This window comes from Coregonus clupeaformis, chromosome 39 (assembly GCF_020615455.1).
Source record: "Coregonus clupeaformis isolate EN_2021a chromosome 39, ASM2061545v1, whole genome shotgun sequence".
NCBI lineage: Eukaryota > Metazoa > Chordata > Actinopteri > Salmoniformes > Salmonidae > Coregonus > Coregonus clupeaformis.
Window position 1 is genome coordinate 6,329,280 of NC_059230.1, and position 25,364 is coordinate 6,354,643.

The following is a 25,364-nucleotide window of genomic DNA, read 5'->3' on the forward strand; positions in this document are numbered from 1 at the left end:
CTCAAATTAGTATGATATGTTACGTTTGGTGTGGTTACATAAGACAGATGGTTACTTAAGGCAAAATGAAATGAAGGTGGTTGGTCGGGGTGGATGGGTGAGTGTATAACCCAAAGGTTGCGAGTTTGAATCTCATCACAGACAACTTTAGCCTTTTAGTTAATTAGCAACTTTTCAACTACTTACTACTTTTTAGCTACATTCCAACTACTTAGCATGTTAGCTAACCCTTCCCCTAACCCTAACTTTAACCCTTTTAGCTATCCCTAACCTTAACCCTTTTAGCTAAATCCTCCCCCTAACCCTAACCTTAACCATTTAACCTGACTCCTAAACTTAACCCTAACCTTATCCCTAACCCCTAGCCTAGCTAACGTTAGCTAACTAGCTAACGTTAGCCACCTAGCTAGAATTCCTAACATATCATACGTTTTGTAAATTCCTAACATATTGTACCTTTTGCAAATTTGTAATATATAATACGAATTGTAATTTGTAACATATCATACGAAATGGGTGATGGACGTCCACAAAATAATACATACCATACAAAATGTAACATATCATACTAAAGGGAGTATATCGGATTTACGTACAGAATAATACAAAATGCTCTGAGACCAGGTTGGACAGTAGCACATCTACTGATGTCACTTTGTAAAAATGGTTCTCCCTTTTCTTCACCTCCACATTCTCTCTCTCTCTCTCTCTCTCTCTCTCTCTCTCCCTCTCCCTCTCCCTCTCCCTCTCCCTCTCCCTCTCTCTCTCTCTCTCTCTCTCTCTCTCTCTCTCTCTCTCAATTCAATTTCAATTTAAGGGCTTTATTGGCATGGGAAACGTGTGTTAACATTGCCAAAGCAAGTGAAGTAGATAGTAAACAAAAGTGAAATAAACAATAAATATTAACAGTAAACATTACACTCAGAAGTTTCAAAAGAATAAAGACATTTTAAATGTCATATTATGTATATATACAGTGTTGTAACAATGTGCAAATAGTTAAAGTACAAATGGGAAAATAAATAAACATAAATATGGGTTGTATTTACAATGGTGTTTGTTCTTCACTGGTTGCCCTTTTCTTGTGGCAACAGGTCACAAATCTTGCAGCTGTGATGGCACACTGTGGTTTTTCACCCAGTAGATAAGGGAGTTTATCAAAAATGGGTTTGTTTTCTAATTCTTTGTGGATTGCTGTAATCTGAGGGAAATATGTGTCTCTAATATGGTCATACATTTGGCAGGAGGTTAGGAAGTGCAGCTCAGTTTCCACCTCATTTTGTGGGCAGTGTGCACATAGCATGTCTTCTCTTGAGAGCCAGGTCTGCCTACGGTGGTCTTTCTCAATAGCAAGGCTATGCTCACTGAGTCTGTACATAGTCAAAGCTTTCCTTAAGTTTGGGTCAGTCACAGTGGTCAGGTATTCTGCCACTGTGTACTCTCTGTTTAGGGCCAAATAGCATTCTAGTTTGCTCTGTTTTTGTTTGTTCTTTCCAATGTGTCAAGTAATTCTCTTTTTGTTTTCTCATGATTTGGTTGGGTCTAGTTGTGTTGTTGTTGTTGTTGTCCTGGGGCTGTGTGGGGTCTGTTTGTGTTTGTGAACAGAGCCCCAGGACAAGCTTACTTAGGGGACTCTTCTCCAAGTTCATCTCTCTGTAGGTGATGGCTTTGTTATGGAAGGTTTGGGAATCGCTTCCTTTTAAGTGGTTATAGAATTTAACGGCTCTTTTCTGGATTTTGATAATTAGCGGGTATTGGCCTAATTCTGTTCTGCATGCATTATTTGGTGTTTTACGTTGTACACGGAGGATGTTTTTGCAGAATTCTGCATGCAGAGTCTCAATTTGGTGTTTGTCCCATTTTGTGAATTCTTGGTTGGTGAGCGGACCCCAGACCTCAGAACCATAAAGGGCAATGGGTTCTATAACTGATTCAAGTATTTTTAGCCAGATCCTAATTGGTATGTCAAATTTTATGTTCCTTTTGATGGCATAGAAGGCCCTTCTTGCCTTGTCTCTCAGATCGTTCACAGCTTTGTGGAAGTTACCTGTGGCGCTGATGTTCAGGCCGAGGTATGTCTAATTTTTTGTGTGCTCTAGGGCAACGGTGTCTAGATGGAATTTGTATTTGTGGTCCTGGCAACTGGACCTTTTTTGGAACACCATTATTTTTGTCTTACTGAGATTTACTGTCAGGGCCCAGGTCTGACAGAATCTGTGCAGAAGATCTAGGTGCTGCTGTAGGCCCTCCTTGGTTGGTGACAGAAGCACCAGATCGTCAGCAAACAGAAGACATTTGACTTCAGATTCTAGTCGGGTGAGGCCGGGTGCTGCAGACTGTTCTAGTGCCCTCGCCAATTCTCTCTCTCTCTCTCTCTCTGTCTCTGTCTCTCTCTCTCTCTCTCTCTCTCTCTCTCTCTCTCTCTCTCTCTCTCTCTCGCCCTCTCTCTCCCTCTCTCTCTCTCTCTCTCTCATGATAGCGTCATTACATATGCCTGACCGGCTGGTGACAGGTTTAACCTAAAAGATAGATAGCGCCCCCTGTTGGTTACTTATGGTGTCTGAAGATGGTCAAATAAGACATGGCCCATATAACATTAATGTTAACCTATCATACATTTAAAAAATCCATACATTCAATGAAATGCTTATAGTGTAACCTTTTCATATAAAAGTTTCATCTCTGAGAAAGAAGTCAACTCAACTGTGAGCTAAATTACCTGATTACCTGAAGAGAGCCATCTTCAAGAGGGGCGTGTCTTGGCTGTGACTATGTCACCAACCAGGAAGCTACAGTGGAAAAAAATCTAAACAGGGTCGTCACTAGTTACCACAGCCACAAAGTCATAATTATTGCAAAATCCCGCCTATTTCTACAATTTATCTTGTTAAAATCTGATTTTAAACGTAACCTTAATCACACTGCTAACCTTATGCCTAATTCTAACCTTAAATTAAGACCAAAAAGCACATTTTTGTTTTCATACATTTTTACGATACAGCCATTTTGACTTTGTGTGTGTGGTAATTAGTGTCAACCACCAGTGCAGTCTATTCATCTCTACTCTATCCACACTGCGATGTCTCGGAAGAAAGAGAAAGAAGAATATTACCGGTTTTTCTCGGTGACAGAACCACGTACACATGAGAAGGGACACACGGAATATAAAGTCACCGCAAGGGTCGGTTGGTCAATTCGTCTTATCGGTATCTTAGTAGCCACTAGCTAGATGGTTAGCGTTAGCCATTTCAATGCGTTGTTTTGACTGTCAGCAATAGTCTTGTTTATAGCTAGCTAGTAGAGACTTTGTCAGGGTGTCAGGATAGATTTATACAATGCATATATATGTACCTTAGCTCAATAGACGTTGACAGTGATGGTGGTCCACTGTCATTTCAAGCACATCTATTAGCTAGCTAATGAATTCCAAAGGGGCATTGTTGGGAACTCGTGATTCGTTGCATGACTTGAGCCTCGAAACGCCCGTGACCAATACTAGACCCCTTTTTGGTAGCATCTCTTCATTCAAAGACTCAATCATGGACACTCTCTTACTGACAGTTGTGGCTGTTTCACATGATGTATTGTTGTCTCTACCTTTTTTTGTGCTGTTGCCTGTGCCCAATAATGTTTGTACCATGTTTTGTGCTGCTACCATGTTGTGTTGCTGCCATGCTCTGTTGTTGTCTTGGGTCTCTCTTTTATGTAGTGTTGTGGTGTCTCTCTTGTTGTGATGTGTGTTTTGTCCTATATATATATATTTTTTTTTTATCCCAGCCCCCGTCCCCACAGGAGGCCTTTTGCCTCTTGGTAGGCCATCATTGTAAATAAGAATTTGTTCTTAACTGACTTGCCTAGTTAAATAAAAAAAACATGGAGTTCATACTATATATTTATTCTATGTAAATACATTGCACATATCGGTATGTTTACTTTAGATGAATCACCCTTTGTCCTTTCCTGCTCTCTGTCTCTCTCGCTCTCTCTCTCTCTCTAGTTTGTCTCCAAGCGTCATCCAGAGGACGTCAAGGAGGTGTTAGTATGGAGGAGGTACAGTGAACTGAAGAAGCTACATGGAGAGTTGTCCTACACACACAGAAACCTGTTCAGGAGACAGGAGGAGTTCCCTCCGTTCCCTGGCGCTCAGCTCTTTGGTACGACCCAGTTAAAGTGATGCTCCAAAACTTTTGCAGAATTTCAGCTAGTAGTAGTGCTCAAGAGCCAAAACGGGTCCCCGTTTTTTAATGTGTACTACGTCCTCCATTTCGTTAAATCCTGATTTTTTATTTTTTTATTGTGCAATTCGTGTGATATGTCACGAATCCAATTCGTACAGTATGTTACGAATTTGTTGTGCTTAAGATCCCGGACTGCATCTTTAATCAATTAATCAGTCAATCAATTAATAAATCAGTCAGTCTATTTTATTTTTTATTTTTATAATAACATTTTTGTTTGCAAGTCGGATCACATTTGGCTGAATTTCTTTCTCAGGTAGGTTTGATGAAGGGGTGATCGAGGAGAGGAGGAGTGCAGCTGAGGCCATGCTACTGTTCACCACCAACATCCCTGCTCTCTACAACAGCCCTCAGCTAAAGGACTTCTTCCGGGTGAGAAACATAAAATACGCAGGCACGCACACGCCAGGGTTTCTTTCCGTTAGCTGGCAATTTTGCCGGTGTTTGGCCCCCCCCAAAAAAATATAATGCGAAATAATGTTTTTTTTTTTTTTTTCATTGATGGAAGTACCAGGCGTTGGAAATACATTTGACCGTCATGCTTATCGGTCTATAGGTTCATTTGTATAATTTAGTGGAATTAACGAGTCCTATATAGACATAACCTGAAAGGCCGCTCATCAAGAAAGAAGCCACTGCTCCAAAACCGCCATAAAAAAGCCAGACTACGGTTTGCAACTGCACATAGGGACAAATATCGTACTTTTTGGAGAAATGTCCTCTGGTCTGATGAAACAAAAATAGAACTGTTTGGCCATAATGACCATCATTATGTTTGGAGGAAAAAGGGGGTGGCTTGCAAGCCGAAGAACACCATCCCAACCGTGAAGCACGGGGGTGGCAGCATCATGCTGTGGGGGGGCTTTGTTGCAGGAGGGACTGGTGCACTTCACAAAATAGATGGCATCATGAGGAAGGGAAATTATGTGGATATATTGAAGCAACATCTCAAGACATCAGTCAGGAAGTTTAAAGCTTGGTCGCAAATGGGTCTTCCAAATGGGCAATGACCCCAAGCATACTTCCAAAGTTGTGGCAAAATGGCTTAAGGACAACAAGGTCAAGGTATTAGAGTTGCCATCACAAAGCCCTGACCTCAATCCTACAGGAAATGTGTGGGCAGAACTGAAAAAGCATGTGCAAGCAAGGAGGCCTACAAACCTGACTCAGTTACACCAGCTCTGTCAGGAGGAATGGGCCAAAATTCACCCAACTTATTGTGGGAAGCTTGTGGAAGGCTACCCAAAACGTTTGACCCAAGTTAAACAATTTAAAGGCAATGCTACCAAATACTAATGACCCACTGGGAATGTGATGAAAGAAATAAAAGCTGAAATACAGTGGGGGGAAAAACCTATGATGAAAATTACAGGCCTCTCTCATCTTTTTAAGTGGGAGAACTTGCACAATTGGTGGCTGACTAAATACTTTTTTTCCCCACTGTAAATAATTCTCTCTACTATTATTCTGACATTTTCACATTCTTAAAATAAAGTGGTGATCCTAACTGACTTAAGGCAGGGAATTTTTACTAGGATTAAATGTCAGGAATTGTGAAAAAAATGTATTTGGCTAAGGTGTATGTAAACTTCCAACTTCAACTGTATATAATTTTGGCAAATGTATTTTCATTTACTTCCCTATTGGACCCCACCGCTAGGGGTGTTTGTTCAACCGTAACCGCCTGACTATAAGTGAAAATCTGAGGCCAGTACCCAACCCTGACTCGCAAATATAGAAAATGCACTATATTCTACTGTCAGAACAATATTTTTTGACAGGGGGTGCAGGATTTTTTTGTTGTTGCCTGATTTTTAGATATGTTTCTGCTTATAATTTCTGACATTTTGGTAGGCTATTTGTTAGTTAATTTGTCTATAATTAGATATAATGACAGAAAATAAGCTGCATGTATGTTGCCCTAGAAACCGTTGCTCAACAGAATAATGCGATAGATCTTTAAAGTGTTCTGTCATTCACGGAGTAAAGATGTTTTAGGGACCAGGGGAGAAAATACAGTAACAAAACAAAAAACGGAAAAGATTTTCTGTGCAAAATGTCCAAAAATACTTAAAATGCATTACCATAATCTTAAATGGGATTTTTGTTATTCTGAGCACTGTGGGTGGACGCCATAATGGGTTACCCACCCAATGCATATGGGTCCTGTACGTTCCTCAAATGGCTGGTAAATTAAAATCTTCCGGGGTCACGTTGTCTGGTGCCACATTTTCCTAACGGAAACCTTGATACACACACACACACACACACACACACACACACACACACACACACACTATCTCGCTGTCATACTGTGTTCAACCATGTTGGATCTTGCCTAGCCATCTTGTTGGATCTTGCCCAGCCATCTTGTTGGATCTTGCCCAGCCATCTTGTTGGATCTTGCCTAGCCATCTTGTTGGATCTTGCCTAGCCATCTTGTTGGATCTTGTCTAGCCATCTTGTTGGATCTTGCCCAGCCATCTTGTTGGATCTTGCCCAGCCATCTTGTTGAATCTTGCCCAGCCATCTTGTTGGATCTTGCATAGCCATCTTGTTGGATCTTGCCTAGCCATCTTGTTGGATCTTGCCTAGCCATCTTGTTGGATCTTGCCCAGCCATCTTGTTGGATCTTGCCCAGCCATCTTGTTGAATCTTGCCCAGCCATCTTGTTGGATCTTGCATAGCCATCTTGTTGGATCTTGCCCAGCCATCTTGTTGGATCTTGCCTAGCCATCTTGTTGGATCTTGCCCAGCCATCTTGTTGGATCTTGCCCAGCCATCTTGTTGGATCTTGCCCAGCCATCTTGTTGGATCTTGCCTAGCCATCTTGTTGGATCTTGCCTAGCCATCTTGTTGGATCTTGCCCAGCCATCTTGTTGGATCTTGCCCAGCCATCTTGTTGGATCTTGCCCAGCCATCTTGTTGGATCTTGCCCAGCCATCTTGTTGGATCTTGCCCAGCCATCTTGTTGGATCTTGCCCAGCCATCTTGTTGGATCTTGCCCAGCCATCTTGTTGGATCTTGCCTAGCCATCTTGTTGGATCTTGCCTAGCCATCTTGTTTCCAGAGGACCACAATGGAAATAAGTCCCATACTTTATTGTGTGTTATCCTCCATGATTTTACTCATGGCTTTTTCAAGTTTTGTATGTGCTTGTTTTTTTTTTTTTAAACAGTCGAATTAATAAACTAAACTCTCCTCCCCTCTCTCTACCCGTCTCTCCCCTCCCCTCTCTCTACCCGTCTCCTCTCCCCCTCCCCTCTCTCTACCCATCTCCCTCCCCTCTCCCCTAGTGTGGAGAGGTGATCAGGCCGTTGGACCCATCTCCTCTCTCCGCCTCCACCCCCCTCCCTCCCCCCTCTCATCCCCCTGCCCCACCGTCGAGGCTCAGACTGTGAACCAGAGGAGGAAGGGACCGAGGGCCCTATCCAAACCCAGAACCTGGGCCTTTCACTGGGCACGGATCTAGTCGAGCCTGAGGTGGCAACTGAGGCCTATAGTGAGATGGGTGCTAGTCCTACTCCGGCGGCAGTAACACCTACAGAAGAGGAGGAGGAGGAGGAAGAGTTGACGGACCTTCCTGATCTACCCGGCGTCCTAAAGCTAGACGACAGAGGTAGAGAGACTCACTAGTGCTGAGCATTTTCTTTCTGTTTTCTTCTGAAATCAATGTGCACACTGTGCGCTTTCTCTAGAGATAAATCAGATCAAGCCCAAACTGTGCGATGTAGTACGGAGTTGTAGTTTCCAACAGGCCAATATTCGACACAGTTTAGCGTAGAAAACTAACGACAATGACCATATTCAATCAATCAATCAAATGTATTTATAAAGCCCTTTTTACATCAGCAGATGTCACAAAGTGCTTACACAGAAACCCAGCCTAAAACCCCAAACGGCAAGCAATGCAGATGTAGAAGCACGGTGGCTAGGGAAAAACTCCCTAGAATAGCAGAAACCTAGAGAGGAACCAGGCTCTGAGGGGTGGCCAGTCCTCTTCTGGCTGTGCCGGCTGGAGATTATAAGAGTACATGGCCATTGAGGCCAGATCGTTCTTCAAGATGTTCAAACATCCATAGATGACCAGCAGGGTCAAATAATAATCACAGTGGTTGTAGAGGGTGCCACAGGTCAGCACCTCCAGGAGTAAATGTCAGTTGGCTATGCCTGCTATTTAAAAGAGACAGAAGAATGAACGATCGAGTGGGATAGAGAGCAGCTGCTTCGAGTTATCTCTACCTGAAAATACATGATCAAAGTGATTGATCGTTGGTATTCAGCAGTCATAAAAGTATACCCTTATTTACTTTGAAGAACTACTAAAATAGTGATTTAGTCAGACAGCAGCTCTATAGCTCTTCCATCTAACCTTGACATTGATCAGTAACCAGGTTTCCATCTAACCTTGACATTGATCAGTAACCAGGTTTCCATCTAACCTTGACATTTATCAGTAACCAGGTTTCCAGCTAACCTTGACATTGATCAGTAACCAGGTTTCCATCTAACCTTGACATTTATCAGTAACCAGGTTTCCATCTAACCTTGACATTGATCAGTAACCAGGTTCCCATCTAACCTTTACATTTATCAGTAACCAGGTTCCCATCTAACCTTTACATTGATCAGTAACCAGGTTCCCATCTATCCTTTTTATGAGAATAAAGTACATGTTGGATAAAAAAAAATTCACGACAGGCCTGATGGAAACTCCACATTTGTGGGTAAACTTTCCAAATGTCGACACAACAAATTACACGCTAGACAAGGTGGGGTCTTTTCGTGTCGGTAAAATGTAATTGTGCGAGAAATGGCGCAAATATTGATTATAATAACCATCATATCGACGTAAACCTGGAGAGCAGGGCTCATATTAACTACACTTCTTACGCGAAGACTTAAGAAGCTTCTAAAGAAAAGTAAAAAAAGAAGTGCAATTCCTCACCAATATCTTAAGATTCCATGATTTTCTTACAAACTTCTCTTATGAACTTTTTAACTATCTACAGTGCCTTGCAAAAGTATTCATCCCCCATGGTGTTTTTCCTATTTTGTTGCATTACAACCTGTAATTTAAATGGATTTTTATTTGGATTTCATGTAATGGATATACACAAAATAGTCCAAATTGGTGAAGTGAAATGAAAAAAATAACTTGTTTTCAAAAAATTCTAAAACAATTAATAATGGAAAAGTGGTGCGTCCATATGTATTCACCCCCTTTGCTATGAAACCCCTAAATAAGATCTGGTGCAACCCAATTACCTTCAGAAGTCACATAATTAGTTAGATTGCACACAGGTGGACTTTAAGTGTCACATGATCTCAGTATATGTACACCTGTTCTGAAAGGACCCAGAGACTGCAACACCTCTAAGCAAGGGGCACCACCAAGCAAGCGGCACCATGAACAACAAGGAGCTCTCCAAACAGGTCAGGGACAAAGTTGTGGAGAAGTACAGATCAGGGTTGGGTTATAAAAAAATATCAGAAACTTTGAACATCCCACGGAGCACCATTAAATCCATTTATTAAAAAATGGAAAGAATATGGCACCATAACAAACATGCCAAGAGAGGGCCGCACACCAAAACCCACGGACCAGGCAAGGAGGGCATTAATCAGAGAGGCAACAAAGAGACCAAAGATAACCCTGAAGGAGCTGCAAAGCTCCACAGCGGAGATTGGAGTATCTGTCCATAGGACCACTTTAAGCCGTACACTCCACAGAGCTGGGCTTTACGGAAGAGTGGCCAGAAAAAAGCCATTGCTTAAAGAAAAAAATATGTTTGGTGTTCGCCAAAAGGCATGTGGGAGACTCCCCAAACATATGAAAGAATGTACTCTGGTCAGATGAGACTAAAATTGAGCTTTTTTGCCATCAAGGAAATGCTATGTCTGGCGCAAACCCAACACCTCATCACCCAGAGAACACCATCCCCACAGTGAAGCATGGTGGTGGCAGCATCATGCTGTGGGGATGTTTTTCATCGACAGGGACTGGGAAACTGGTCAGAATTGAAGGAATGATGGATGGCGCTAAATACAGGGAAATTCTTGAGGGAAACCTGTTTCAGTCTTCCAGAGATTTGAGACTGGGACGGAGGTTCACCTTCCAGCAGGACAATGACCCTAAGCATACTGCTAAAGCAACACTCGAGCTGTTTAAGGGGAAACATTTAAATGTCTTGGAATGGCCTAGTCAAAGCCCAGACCTCAATCCAATTGAGAATCTGTGGTATGACTTAAAGATTGCTGTACACCAGCGGAACCCATCCAACTTGAAGGAGCTGGAGCAGTTTTGCATTGAAGAATGGGCCAAAATCCCAGTGGCTAGATGTGCCAAGCTTATAGAGACATACCCCAATAGACTTGCAGCTGTAATTGCTGCAAAAGGTGGCTCTACAAAGTATTGACTTTGGGGGGGTGAATAGTTATGCACGCTCAAGATTTCTGTTTTTTGTCTTATTTCTTGTTTGTTTCACCCAAAAAATATTTTGCATCTTCAAAGTGGTAGGCATGTTGTGTAAATCAAATGTTACAAACCCCCCCAAAAAATCAATTTTAATTCCAGGTTGTAAGGCAACAAAATAGGAAAAATGCCAAGGGGGGTGAATACTTTCGCGAGCCACTGTCCTTAAGATGATTGCTGCTAGGCAACTGCTCTAGCTAGCTACTGTATCAATCATGTTAGCATATTCATTACTGAGATTACTTTTCTAAAACATGTTCTTGGGTTTAAAATAACCAAAACTGAAAGTTTCAGATGTTTGTGAGTGAAAATTGAACATTGTTAAATTGCTTTCATGAGCTTTATTCTCTCAACACAAGGTTTTAGCTATCTTGGAATTAAGAACATTTCCCCAGATGAAATCCAATAACTTTATTTTCAAGAATCTAATTTCTTCTTAACTTTTTTTTGCTTAAGGAGACGTAAGAACATTTCCAACAACTTTTTGTGGAATAGCGGTTTCGCTTAACGTTCTTCATAAGTCTATAGTTAAGGGGAAAAAAATCCCAGTTAAGACGTTTCTTCTGAAGAAGGTTTTTGTGAATCCGGGCCCAGTGTATTAGCCTACAGATTAAATAAGTTATTATGAACTTCACAGGGCGGTGAATGTGCATGGTGATCTAAATCAAATTTAATTTGTCACGTAGTCTACACCTGTCGTTTATGAAGTAACAGTGAAATGCTTACTTACGGGCCCTTCCCAGGGAGGGAGGGAGGGAGGGAGGGAGGGAGGGAGGGGGAGAGAGAGAGTGAGAGAGAAGTAAAACACGTTATAATAAATATACACTGGGTACTAGTACTGAGTCGATGTGCAGGGATACGAGGTAATTGAGGTAGATATGAACATATAACAAGGAATAATGTGACTAGGCAACAGGATAGATAGTAAACAGTAGCCGCAGCGTATGTGATGAGTCAAAAGAGAGTTAGTGCAGAAAGGGTCAATGCAGATAGTCCGGGTAGCTATTGGTTAACCTCCACGGCAGCGTTTCCCAAACTCAGTCCCCAGGACCCCGAAACACTACGCAGCTGATTCAAAGCTTGATGATTAGTTGATTATTTGAGTCAGCTGTGTAGTGCTGAGGGCAAAAACCAAAACGTGCCCCCCTTGGGGTCCGAGGACCGAGTTTGGGAAACCCTGCTCTATGGGATCGGTGGCCCCGTATACGGGACGGTTGAGCTAACGTGCGCAGAATGACTGATGACTGAAAGATTCTATGAGAAACAGACATACACTCTGACTGACCTAACATGATGAATCCCATGTTGGTGTTTCACAGTCAGGCCAACCTAAGCTTTACTGTGTTGTAGGCTATTAGTAGATCTACTATTGAAACAGATGAATGAGGCTGTCAACTGAGTCAGAAATTCACAGGTTTCAGATAGTTTTTTTAAAATGAGGTTTTCACTCTCGAAGTCACACAAAAAATAAAAATAAATAAAGATGTTATGCTATGTTCTAAGTCCATAACAATGCTTAAACCACATCAGGAGACAATTTTTCTGGGAAAAATCTAATAATTTGTTTTGTGTAGTTGCCCTTTAATTCAAGTGCACAGGCACCTAGCACTGTTGTTGGGTTAGCAGTGTTTCTGTAATACATGAGATGGCGTTAGCAAAACAAATGGCCACTGGACTGATGCAAATAATCATATCACTCTGCCAGGTAGGCATAGGCTACTTTGTAGCTAGTTCACCTCTACGGGATCGGTGTCCTGTATACAGGACGGTTGAGCTAACATGCGCTAATGGGATTAGCATGACTGTTGTAAGTAACAGCAAACGATCCAGGACATAGACATGTCTTATATGGGCAGAAAGCTTAAATGCACTGTCCAATTGACAGTAGCTATTACAGTGAAAAAATACCATGCTATTGTTTGAGGAGAGTGCCCAACAACAAAACGTATCATGGCAACTGGTTTAATACATTCACCTCTGAAGGTAAATAATGTACTTACATTCAGTGATCTTGCTCTGATTTGTCATCCTAAGGGTCCCAGAGATAAAATGTAGCATAGTTTTGTTTGATAAAATCAATTTTTATATTCAAATGTAGGAACTGGGTTCTACAGTTTGAACCCCTGTTGTCTCTGGCTCCACACCCACCCCGTCCGGCCATCTAGATGTGTGAAAGTTAGTGTATAAGCTAATGATCCATCATGTATGACAATCCTGGGAGTGTGTAAACTTACATTTTGTATTACCATATCATTTTTGTATGTTCTCTAGAGTTATGTACTTGAAAATGTATCAATTGACCAATTTGGCACATTTGGGCAGACTTGATTCAAAATAGTCCAATATTGCAACGCTTCACTGAATCAATCTGAAACTTTGCACACACACTGCTGCCATTTAGTGGCCAAAATCTAAATTGCGCCTAAACTGCAATATTATAATGCGGCCTTTCTCTTGCATTTCAAAGATGATGGAACAAAACAAAAATTTGGGGGGAACGCATGTTTTTTGGTTTAATATCTTTTACCAGATCCAGACTTGGTGTATCTGTACCGCTTGCTGTGCGGTAGCAGAGAGAACAGTCTATGACTTGGGTGGCTGGAGTCTTTGACAATTTTTAGGGCCTTCCTCTGACACCGCCTGGTATAGAGGTCCTGGATGGCAGGAAGCTTGGCCCCAGTGATGTACTGGGCCGTACGCACTACCCTCTGTAGCGCCTTGCGGTCCGATGCCAAGCAGTTGCCATACCAGGCGGTGATGCAACCAGTCAGGATGCTCTCAATGGTGCAGCTGTAGAACTTCTTGAGGATCTGAGGGCCAAATCTTTTCAGCCTCCTGAGGGGGAAGAGGTGGTGTCTTGCCCTCTTCACGGTGTGTTGGTGTGTTTAGACCATGATAGATCCTTAGTGATGTGGTCTCTGACCTCCTCCCTATAGGCTGTTTCATCGTCGTCGTGTCCTCAGTAAACTTAATGATGGTGTTGGAGTCGTGCGCGGCAACGCAGTCGTGCGTCAACAAGGAGTACAGAATGGGACTAAGCACACACCCCTGAGGGGCCCCTGTGTTGAGGATCAGCGTGGCAGATGTCCCCGATTTGACTTGGTGGGAGATCTGTCGATGTGCCCATGGGCGGGGCGCTTGACCCTGGTTGCTCCTGTTGGTCACTCTGGATGGGAGTGTCTGCTAGATGACTGAATGTGATGTAAATGTTGAGGGGCTTCACTGCAGGTAGATTGTCTGTTTTAATATTCAATAAAAAAGTGTGTCTGTGTGTTGCCAGTGTAAAATGTGATGGAAACTCATTTAACTTGTTTTTTTTTTATGTGCACTACGTCATCACTCACAGATTTTTATCCACAACAATATCCATATCAATATGATGGAAATGCATATTTTTTTATGTAGATTTTAGAATATTCTAATAAATCTGTCGCCAATTAGATGGAAACCTAATTGCTATAGAGGTTGACTTTGGATTGAACACTTGTGAATGTTCTTGATTCTAAGTCTCCAGCTCAATAGTCAAAAGTAGCATCCTCGTCTGCTTCAACTGGAAACACAGGAGGGGTTGAAAGCCTTAATGTATAGCTTAGTGAAAAAATAATCTATACAGTAACATTTTACTAATAAATTTAGCAGACACTCTTATCCAAACTTAGTTAGTGCATTCATCTTAAGATAGCTAGTTGAGACAACCACATATCAGTCATATCGCAATATTATTTTATATGACCTACAGTGAGGGAAAAAGTATTTGATCCCCTGCTGATTTTGTACGTTTGCCCACTGACAAAGAAATGATCCGTCTATAATTTTAATGGTAGGTTTATTTGAACAGTGAGAGACAGAATAACAACAAAAAAATCCAGAAAAAAGCATGTCAAAAATGTTTTATAAATTGATTTGCATTTTAATGAGGGAAATAAGTATTTGACCCCGTCTCAATCAGAAAGATTTCTGGCTCCCAGGTGTCTTTTATACAGGTAACGAGCTGAGATTAGGAGCACACTCTTACAGGGAGTGCTCCTAATCTCAGCTTGTTACCTGTATAAAAGACACCTGTCCACAGAAGCAATCAATCAATCAGATTCCAAACTCTCCACCATGGCCAAGACCAAAGAGCTCTCCAAGGATGTCAGGGACACGATTGTAGATGGAATGGGCTACAAGACCATCGCCAAGCAGCTTGGTGAGAAGGTGACAACAGTTGGTGTGATTATTCGCAAATGGAAGAAACACAAAAGAACTGTCAATCTCCCTCGGCCTGGGGCTCCATGCAGGATCTCACCTCGTGGAGTTGCAATGATCATGAGAACGGTGAGGAATCAGCCCAGAACTACACGGGAGGATCTTGTCAATTATCTCAAGGCAGCTGGGACCATAGTCACCAGGAAAACAATTGATAACACACTACGCCGTGAAAGGCTGAAATCCTGCAGCGCACGCAAGGTCCCCCTGCTCAAGAAAGCACATATACAGGCCCGTCTGAAGTTTGTCAATGAACATCTGAATGATTCAGAGGAGAACTGGATGAAAGTGTTGTGGTCAGATGAGACCAAAATCGAGCTCTTTGGCATCAACTCAACTCGCCGTGTTTGGACGAGGAGGAATGCTGCCTATGAGCCCAAGAACACCATCCCCACCGTCAAACATGGAGGTGGAAACATTATGCTTTGGGGGTGTTTTTCTGCTAAGGGGACAGGACAACTTTACCGCATCAAAGGGACGATGGACAGGGCCATGTACCGTCAAATCTTGGGTGAGAACATCCTTCCCTCAGCCAGGGCATTGAAAATGGGTCGTGGATGGGTATTCCATTATGACAATGACCCAAAACACACGGCCAAGGCAACAAAGGAGTGGCTCAAGAAGAAGCACGTTAAGGTCCTGGAGTGGCCTAGCCAGTCTCCAGACCTTAATCCCATAGAAAATCTGTGGAGGGAGCTGAAGGTTCGAGTTGCCAAACGTCAGCCTCGAAACCTTAATGACTTGGAGAAGATCTGCAAAGAGGAGTGGGACAAAATCCCTCCTGAGATGTGTGCAAACCTGGTGGCCAACTACAAGAAACGTCTGACCTCTGTGATTGCCAACAAGGGTTTTGCCACCAAGTACTAAGTCATGTTTTGCAGAGGGGTCAAATACTTATTTCCCTCATTAAAATGCAAATCAATATATAACATTTTTGACATGTGTTTTTCTGGATTTTTTTGTTGTTATTCTGTCTCTCACTGTTCAAATAAACCTACCATTCAAAATTATAGACTGATCATGTCTTTGTCAGTGGGCAAACGTACAAAATCAGCAGGGGATCAAATACTTTTTTCCCTCACTGTATATGCACCTAAGTATTGTGATAATATCGTATCGTGAGGTCCATGGCAAATCCCAGGCCCTAGTATAGCCCACTAAGTTCCTTTCACCTGTCCTGTTCTTTCACATCTGTGCAGATGAAGGACAGCAGACAAGGGGAGGAAGCCACTTAAAGGATCCCCTGCCAAAATGACAAAAGTGGCTGTTAAGTGGTGTTCTGGTGATTTGTCAGCCTTGCTGTTGCTTATTATTGAGATGTTCTCAATTCGAAATGTTCTCTTCCCTAGTTCCTTCTCCGTTCCAGCCCTGCGTCCTCAGAACAGACCAATCACAGTCTCAGGAGGAGTTTGATTTGCTGTTCGATTCTGTGATGCGGGAGGAGCCTACAGAGGAAGTACCGCCCCCTCCTCTCTCCGACAACGACCTCGCCATCTTTGACCCCTGTGCTAAAGAAGGTCAGAGGTTACACACACACATACAGAGGAGAGGCCACACTACTACACACACGCGTACAGAGGAGAGGCCACACTACTACACACACGCGTACAGAGGAGAGGCCACACTACTACACACACGCATACAGAGGAGAGGCCACACTACTACACACGCGCATACAGAGGAGAAGGCCACACTACTACACACACGCATACAGAGGAGAGGCCACACTACTACACACACGCATACAGAGGAGAGGCCACACTACTACACACACGCATACAGAGGAGAGGCCACACTACTACACACACGCATACAGAGGAGAGGCCACACTACTACACACACGCATACAGAGGGAGAGGCCACACTACTACACACACGCATACAGAGGAGAGGCCACACTACTACACACACGCATACAGAGGAGAGGCCACACTACTACACACACGCATACAGAGGAGAGGCCACACTACTACACACACGCATACAGAGGAGAGGCCACACTACTACACACACGCATACAGAGGAGAGGCCACACTACTACACACACGCATACAGAGGAGAGGCCACACTACTACACACACGCATACAGAGGAGAGGCCACACTACTACACACACGCGTACAGAGGAGAAGGGCACACTACTACACACACGCATACAGAGGAGAGGCCACACTACTACACACACGCATACAGAGGAGAGGCCACACTACTACACACACGCATACAGAGGAGAGGCCACACTACTACACACACGCATACAGAGGAGAAGGGCACACTACTACACACGCGCATACAGAGGAGAAGGGCACACTACTACACACACGCATACAGAGGAGAGGCCACACTACTACACACACGCATACAGAGGAGAGGCCACACTACTACACACACGCGTACAGAGGAGAAGGGCACACTACTACACACACGCATACAGAGGAGAGGCCACACTACTACACACACGCATACAGAGGAGAGGCCACACTACTACACACACGCGTACAGAGGAGAGGCCACACTACTACACACGCGCATACAGAGGAGAAGGGCACACTACTACACACACGCATACAGAGGAGAGGCCACACTACTACACACACGCATACAGAGGAGAGGCCACACTACTACACACACGCATACAGAGGAGAGGCCACACTACTACACACACGCATACAGAGGAGAAGGGCACACTACTACACACACGCATACAGAGGAGAGGCCACACTACTACACACACGCATACAGAGGAGAGGCCACACTACTACACACACGCATACAGAGGAGAGGCCACACTACTACACACACGCATACAGAGGAGAGGCCACACTACTACACACACGCATACAGAGGAGAGGCCACACTACTACACACACGCATACAGAGGAGAGGCCACACTACTACACACACGCATACAGAGGAGAGGCCACACTACTACAATGAAATTCCACCACAAATATCTGTCACTTATAAAACATTTTAAAACCACTTTTTATCCAGTGACAGGAAACAGCAACATTACCTTTTTTAAAGGGGAGAAAACAACATCTTATCGCACAATAGGGACTGGGAAATGACTCAGACACAATCTAACACACATTCTTTAGTTGTATTGTTTGTATAACGTGTGACTGTCCTTGTCTGTCAGTGTTTTTGTTGGTTCGTGTTTAATGTTTTTGTGTTGACCCCAGGAAGAGAAGCTGCTGCTTCTGGAAAAAGCTACTGGGGATCTGAATAAAACCAAACCAAACTTTTTATCGCTTTCTTTTTAGCTTTTATTTCAACCTCTCGGTTCTTCATGGTCCTGTTCTTTTTCATTACTCATTTCTCTTGCCCCAGACCAACCGAGTGCATCACACAACCAATCAGAACTTCTGTCACTGCCCCTGACCAATCCGGACGCCGGGGAGGCGGGCTATCTGAGGCAGGCAGCCAATGAGCTCACGGCTGCGATGGCGAGCGAGAAGGAGGGAGAGTACAGTACAGCCATACAAAAATACAAGACTGCTGTGGATTTACTCATCACTGGAGTTAAAGGTGAGAGGGATGGAGAGAGAGGGGGGTGTAGAGGGAGGGATGGGGAGAGAGGGGGGTGTAGAGGGAGGGATGGGGAGAGAGGGGTGTAGAGGGAGGGATGGGGAGAGAGAGGGGGTGTAGAGGGAGGGATGGGGAGAGAGAGGGGGTGTAGAGGGAGGGATGGGGAGAGAGGGGGTGTAGAGGGAGGGATGGGGGAGAGAGGGATGGGGAGAGAGGGGGGTGTAGAGGGAGGGATGGGGAGAGAGAGGGGGGTGTAGAGGGGAGGGATGGGGAGGGATGGGGAGGGAGGGATGGGGAGAGAGGGGGTGTAGAGGGAGGGATGGGGAGAGAGAGGGGGGTGTAGAGGGAGGGATGGGGAGAGAGGGGGGGGTGTAGAGGGAGGGATGGGGAGAGAGGGGGGTGTAGAGGGAGGGATGGGGAGAGAGAGGGGGTGTAGAGGGAGGGATGGGGAGAGAGGGGGGTGTAGAGGGAGGGATGGGGAGAGAGAGGGGGGTGTAGAGGGAGGGATGGGGAGAGAGAGGGGGGTGTAGAGGGAGGGATGGGGAGGGATGGGGAGGGAGGGATGGGGAGGGATGGGGAGAGAGAGAGGGGTGTAGAGGGAGGGATGGGGAGAGAGAGGGGGTGTAGAGGGAGGGATGGGGAGAGAGAGGGGTGTAGAGGGAGGGATGGGGAGGGATGGGGAGAGAGAGAGGGGTGTAGAGGGAGGGATGGGGAGGGATGGGGAGAGAGAGAGGGGTGTAGAGGGAGGGATGGGGAGGGATGGGGAGAGAGAGAGGGGTGTAGAGGGAGGGATGGGGAGGGATGGGGAGAGAGAGAGGGGTGTAGAGGGAGGGATGGGGAGAGAGAGGGGGGTGTAGAGGGAGGGATGGGGGAGAGAGAGGGGTGTAGAGGGAGGGATGGGGAGGGATGGGGAGAGAGAGAGGGGTGTAGAGGGGAGGGATGGGGAGAGAGGGGGGTGTAGAGGGAGGGATGGGGAGAGAGGGATGGGGAGAGAGGGGGGGTGTAGAGGGAGGGATGGGGAGAGAGGGGGGGGTGTAGAGGGAGGGATGGGGGAGAGAGAGGGGGTGTAGAGGGAGGGATGGGGAGGGATGGGGAGGGAGGGATGGGGAGGGATGGGGAGAGAGAGAGGGGTGTAGAGGGAGGGATGGGGAGAGAGAGGGGGTGTAGAGGGAGGGATGGGGAGAGAGAGGGGTGTAGAGGGAGGGATGGGGAGGGATGGGGAGAGAGAGAGGGGTGTAGAGGGAGGGATGGGGAGGGATGGGGAGAGAGAGAGGGGGTGTAGAGGGAGGGATGGGGAGGGATGGGGAGAGAGAGAGGGGTGTAGAGGGAGGGATGGGGAGGGATGGGGAGAGAGAGAGGGGTGTAGAGGGAGGGATGGGGAGCGAGAGGGGGTGTAGAGGGAGGGATGGGGAGAGAGAGGGGTGTAGAGGGAGGGATGGGGAGAGAGGGGGGTGTAGAGGGAGGGAGGGGGGGGTGTAGAGGGAGGGATGGGGAGAGAGGGGTGTAGAGGGAGGGATGGGGAGAGAGAGGGGGGTGTAGAGGGAGGGATGGGGAGAGAGAGGGGGGTGTAGAGGGAGGGATGGGGAGAGAGAGGGGGGTGTAGAGGGAGGGATGGGGAGAGAGGGGGTGTAGAGGGAGGGATGGGGGAGAGAGGGGGTGTAGAGGGAGGGATGGGGAGAGAGAGGGGGGTGTAGAGGGAGGGATGGGGAGAGAGAGGGGGGTGTAGAGGGAGGGATGGGGAGAGAGAGGGGGGTGTAGAGGGAGGGAGGGGGGGTGTAGAGGGAGGGATGGGGAGAGAGGGGGGGTGTAGAGGGAGGGATGGGGAGAGAGGGGGTGTAGAGGGAGGGAGGGGGAGAGAGAGGGGGGTGTAGAGGGAGGGAGGGGGGTGTAGAGGGAGGGATGGGGAGAGAGGTGGGTGTAGAGGGAGGGATGGGGAGAGAGGGGGGGTGTAGAGGGAGGGATGGGGAGAGAGAGGGGGGTGTAGAGGGAGGGATGGGGAGAGAGAGGGGGTGTAGAGGGAGGGATGGGGAGAGAGAGGGGGGTGTAGAGGGAGGGGGGGGGGTGTAGAGGGAGGGATGGGGAGAGAGGGGGTGTAGAGGGAGGGAGGGGGGTGTAGAGGGAGGGATGGGAGAGAGGGGGGTGTAGAGGGAGGGATGGGGAGAGAGGGGGGTGTAGAGGGAGGGATGGGGAGAGAGGGGGGGGTGTAGAGGGAGGGATGGGGAGAGAGAGGGGGTGTAGAGGGAGGGATGGGGAGAGAGAGGGGGGTGTAGAGGGAGGGATGGGGAGAGAGAGGGGGGTGTAGAGGGAGGGATGGGGAGAGAGAGGGGGGTGTAGAGGGAGGGATGGGGAGAGAGAGGGGGTGTAGAGGGAGGGATGGGGGAGAGAGGGGGTGTAGAGGGAGGGATGGGGAGAGAGGGGGGTGTAGAGGGAGGGATGGGGAGAGAGAGGGGGGTGTAGAGGGAGGGATGGGGAGAGAGGGGGGTGTAGAGGGAGAGAGGGGGGTGTAGAGGGAGGGATGGGGAGAGAGAGGGGGGTGTAGAGGGAGGGATGGGGAGAGAGGGGGGTGTAGAGGGAGAGAGGGGGGTGTAGAGGGAGGGATGGGGAGAGAGGGGGGTGTAGAGGGAGAGAGGGGGGTAGAGGGAGGGATGGGGGAGAGAGGGGGGTGTAGAGGGAGGGATGGGGGGAGAGGGGGGTGTAGAGGGAGGGATGGGGAGAGAGGGATGGGGAGAGAGAGGGGGTGTAGAGGGAGAGAGGGGGGTGTAGAGGGAGGGAGGGGGAGAGAGGGGGGTAGAGGGAGGGATGGGGGAGAGAGAGGGGGTGTAGAGGGAGGGATGGGGAGAGAGAGGGGGGTGTAGAGGGAGAGAGGGGGGTGTAGAGGGAGGGAGGGGGAGAGAGGGGGGGTAGAGGGAGGGATGGGGAGAGAGAGAGGGGTGTAGAGGGAGGGATGGGGAGAGAGGGGGGTGTAGAGGGAGAGAGGGGGTGTAGAGGGAGGGAGGGGGAGAGAGGGGGGGTGTAGAGGGAGAGAGGGGGGTGTAGAGGGAGGGAGGGGGAGAGAGGGGGGTAGAGGGAGGGATGGGGAGAGAGGGGGGGTGTAGAGGGAGGGATGGGGAGAGAGAGGGGGGTGTAGAGGGAGAGAGGGGGGTGTAGAGGGAGGGAGGGGGAGAGAGGGGGGGTGTAGAGGGAGAGAGGGGGGTGTAGAGGGAGGGAGGGGGAGAGAGGGGGGTGTAGAGGGAGGGATGGGGAGAGAGAGGGGGGTGTAGAGGGAGGGATGGGGAGAGAGGGGGGTGTAGAGGGAGGGATGGGGAGAGAGGGGGGTGTAGAGGGAGGGATGGGGAGAGAGGGCGGGGGTGTAGAGGGAGGGATGGGGAGAGAGGGGGTGTAGAGGGAGGGATGGGGAGAGAGGGGGGGTGTAGAGGGAGGGATGGGGAGAGGGGGGGGTGTAGAGGGAGGGATGGGGAGAGAGGGGTGTAGAGGGAGGGAGGGGGGTGTAGAGGGAGAGAGGGGGGGTGTAGAGGGAGGGATGGGGAGAGAGGGGGGTGTAGAGGGAGGGATGGGGAGAGAGAGGGGGGTGTAGAGGGAGGGATGGGGAGAGAGGGGGGTGTAGAGGGAGGGGGGTGTAGAGGGAGGGAGGGGGGGTGTAGAGGGAGGGATGGGGAGAGAGAGGAGGGTGTAATGGGAGGGAGGGTGTAGAGGGAGGGATGGGGAGAGAGAGAGGGGGGTGTAGAGGGAGGGATGGGGAGAGAGAGGGGGGTGTAGAGGGAGGGATGGGGAGAGAGAGGGGGTGTAGAGGGAGGGATGGGGAGAGAGGGGGGGTGTAGAGGGAGGGATGGGGGAGAGAGGGGGGTGTAGAGGGAGGGATGGGGAGAGAGAGGGGGGTGTAGAGGGAGGGATGGGGAGAGAGAGAGGGGGGTGTAGAGGGAGGGATGGGGAGAGAGGGGGGGGTAGAGGGAGGGATGGGGAGAGAGAGAGGGGGGTGTAGAGGGAGGGATGGGGGAGAGAGAGGGGGTGTAGAGGGAGGGAGGGGGAGAGAGAGGGGGGTGTAGAGGGAGGGAGGGGGAGAGAGAGAGGGGGTGTAGAGGGAGGGATGGGGGAGAGAGAGGGGGGTGTAGAGGGAGGGAGGGGGGGGTGTAGAGGGAGAGAGGGGGGTGTAGAGGGAGAGAGGGGGGTGTAGAGGGAGAGAGGGGGGTGTAGAGGGAGAGGGGGGGGTGTAGAGGGAGAGAGGGGGGGGTGTAGAGGGAGAGAGGGGGGGTGTAGAGGGAGAGAGGGGGGGGTGTAGAGGGAGAGAGGGGGGGTGTAGAGGGAGGGATGGGGAGAGAGAGAGGGGGTGTAGAGGGAGGGATGGGGAGAGAGAGAGGGGGGTGTAGAGGGAGGGAGGGAGGGATGGAGGGAGAGGGGGGTGTAGAGAGGGGGGTGTAGAGGGAGGGATGGGGAGAGAGGGGGGTGTAGAGAGGGGGGTGTAGAGGGAGGGATGGGGAGAGAGAGAGGGGTGTAGAAAGAGAGGGAGGGAGGGATGGAGGGAGAGGTTAGAGAGAACAGTGTAGGTACTATATTGGTAGTTGAGAGAGGGAGACATCTTCATCTCCCTTTTTGACTTCTCTGCCTAATGTCCTTTATCTCTCCTCTCTCTCTCTCTCTCTCTCTCTCTGTCCCTCTCCTCTCTCTCTCTCTGTCTCTCTCTCTCTCTCTCTCTCTCTCTCTCTCTCTCTCTCTGTCTCTCCCTTTCCCTCTTTCCCTTTCTCTCTCCTTTCTCTCTCTCTTTTCTCCCCCCCTCTCTCTCTAGGAGATCCAGACCCACAACGTAGAGGGTCGGTAAAGAGAAGAACTGCTCAGTATCTGGAACACGCAGAGACACTAGTCACACTGCTCACCTCCACACACACCTCGCAGGACTCACACACACACACTGAGGAGAAGGACTCGTAAACACACACATGAACGGGACACTGAAACACACACACACACACACACCTCTCTCTCCCTCCCTGCCTCTCTCTTAAAACCACAGGAGGTTGGTGGCCCCTTAATTGGGGAGGACGGGCTCGTGGTGATGCCTGGAGTGGAATCAGTGGAATAGTATGAAACGCATGGTTTCCTTCTGTTCCAGACGGTCCTCCCCTCAGCAGCCTCCTATTGCTTAAGACGCACACAGAAGCACTAACACACACACACACACACACACACACACACACACACACACACACACACACACACACACACACACAGGCACACACACACAGGCACACAGACACACACACACACACGCACGCACGCACGCACGCACACACACACACACACACACACACACACAGGCACACACACACAGGCACACAGACACACACACACGCACGCACGCACACACACACACAGGCACACACACACACAGGCACACACACACACAGGGCACACACACACACACACACACACACACACACACACACACAGGCACACACACACACACACACACACACACACTATGAAGCAGCACAAAGAATAACATCCCTGTTGCTTTATATCAGTGGGAATTCTTGAATCTGAAATCAACTGTTTTAAATATTTTGAATCTGATTCCCCTTTAATGAACAAGACACTGTGCTGCTTCCCAAAAGGGCACCCTATATTCCCTATATTAGTACACTGCTTTTTACCAGGGCCCATAGGTGAATACTAAGCTTCCAGGGCTCTGGTCAAAAGTAGTGCATTATCTAGGGGAATAGGGTGACATTCGGGTCACGGACATTGTCCACTTAATTTATCTTCCTAAAGTATTTTACAATGTTTTTAAGGTGTTAATATTATTGTGTTTCTTTGTACACTACACAAACATGAGTTAATTGTTTTTATAAAGAAATACGATAGTGTATGGTACTATGGTTGTTGTTGTTGTTGTTGTTGTACTGTGGGGCTAGGGAGTTTTTCCATGACCATGTCACCTCACCAGGAAGAACTCAATTCAATTCAGACAATTTTAAGGAAGTAAACTGAAATTCAACATTTTCTTCAATGCTTCTCAATGAGAAACAATTGGAATTTCGAATTTCAGTTTACTTCCTGAATTAATAATTCAGATCAAATGGAATTGACTCCAAGCCTGTTTTTTTTGTTTTTTTAATCAAGCCTATAAAACAGACTGGATACAGTATATTGAGCCTCAGTTCTGAACCTTGAAGCCAGTTCCACTGCATTTTTTTTATTGTTCCCCTCTAATCAGGGACTGATTTTAGACCTAGGACACCGGGTGTGCAATTAATTACCAGGTAAAACAGAAAAACCAGCAGGCTCCGGACCTGGTAGGGTAAGAGTCGAGGACCCCTGGTATATTTAGTGTAGTTGTAGTAGCTAAATTCTACCACCGTGTGTCGCCGTTGAGCAGTTGTCTAATTTAAATCTTTGTCTTAGACCCACCAGCGATGCAGATAAAGACATCAACAATGACTGAAGGATTCCATCTGCTTATAGACACCCAGAGGAATAGTCTTCTTGGATACCTAACCTCTGACCACAAGGGAGGAAAGAAGGGAGGGAGGGAGAGAGAGCGAGGGATGAGATGAAAAATGGAGAGAGGTGATTAAAGGATGAGGGGATGATCTCCTCATTGTCCGGGAAAAACGGACAGGAAATAAATCTCTTATCTCACTCCCTCATTCTATCTTTCTCTCGCTTTCGTTCTTTGTTTGTGCATTCTGGGTAGTCTGGAGAGAAGGAAGGAAGGATGGATGGATGGATGGAGAGCGAGGGGGAGAAGCTTGCACCTGTGAAAATAGAGGGATGGAGACAAAGAGATGGAGAGAGAGAGAGAGGGTTGGAACAACACAGGGAGGGGGAGAGCAGCAGAGCATTAGCATGCTGATAGTGTCAGCACTCATCCCTTTCACT

The 25,364-nt window shown here is 47.5% G+C and overlaps 1 protein-coding gene across 1 annotated transcript; it reads left to right on the forward strand.

Annotated features, from left to right (window-relative positions):
• The first annotated feature begins 2,978 nt into the window (after nucleotides 1-2,978).
• On the forward strand, nucleotides 2,979-23,440 carry LOC121554656 (sorting nexin-15). The gene is given in 8 exon segments (XM_045211764.1): nucleotides 2,979-3,181; nucleotides 3,998-4,154; nucleotides 4,495-4,610; nucleotides 7,535-7,588; nucleotides 7,590-7,857; nucleotides 16,311-16,478; nucleotides 18,294-18,491; nucleotides 23,272-23,440. Coding segments are annotated over 8 exon segments (1,206 nt in total). The 5' UTR covers nucleotides 2,979-3,079; the 3' UTR covers nucleotides 23,415-23,440.
• Nucleotides 23,441-25,364: the final 1,924 nt, after the last annotated feature.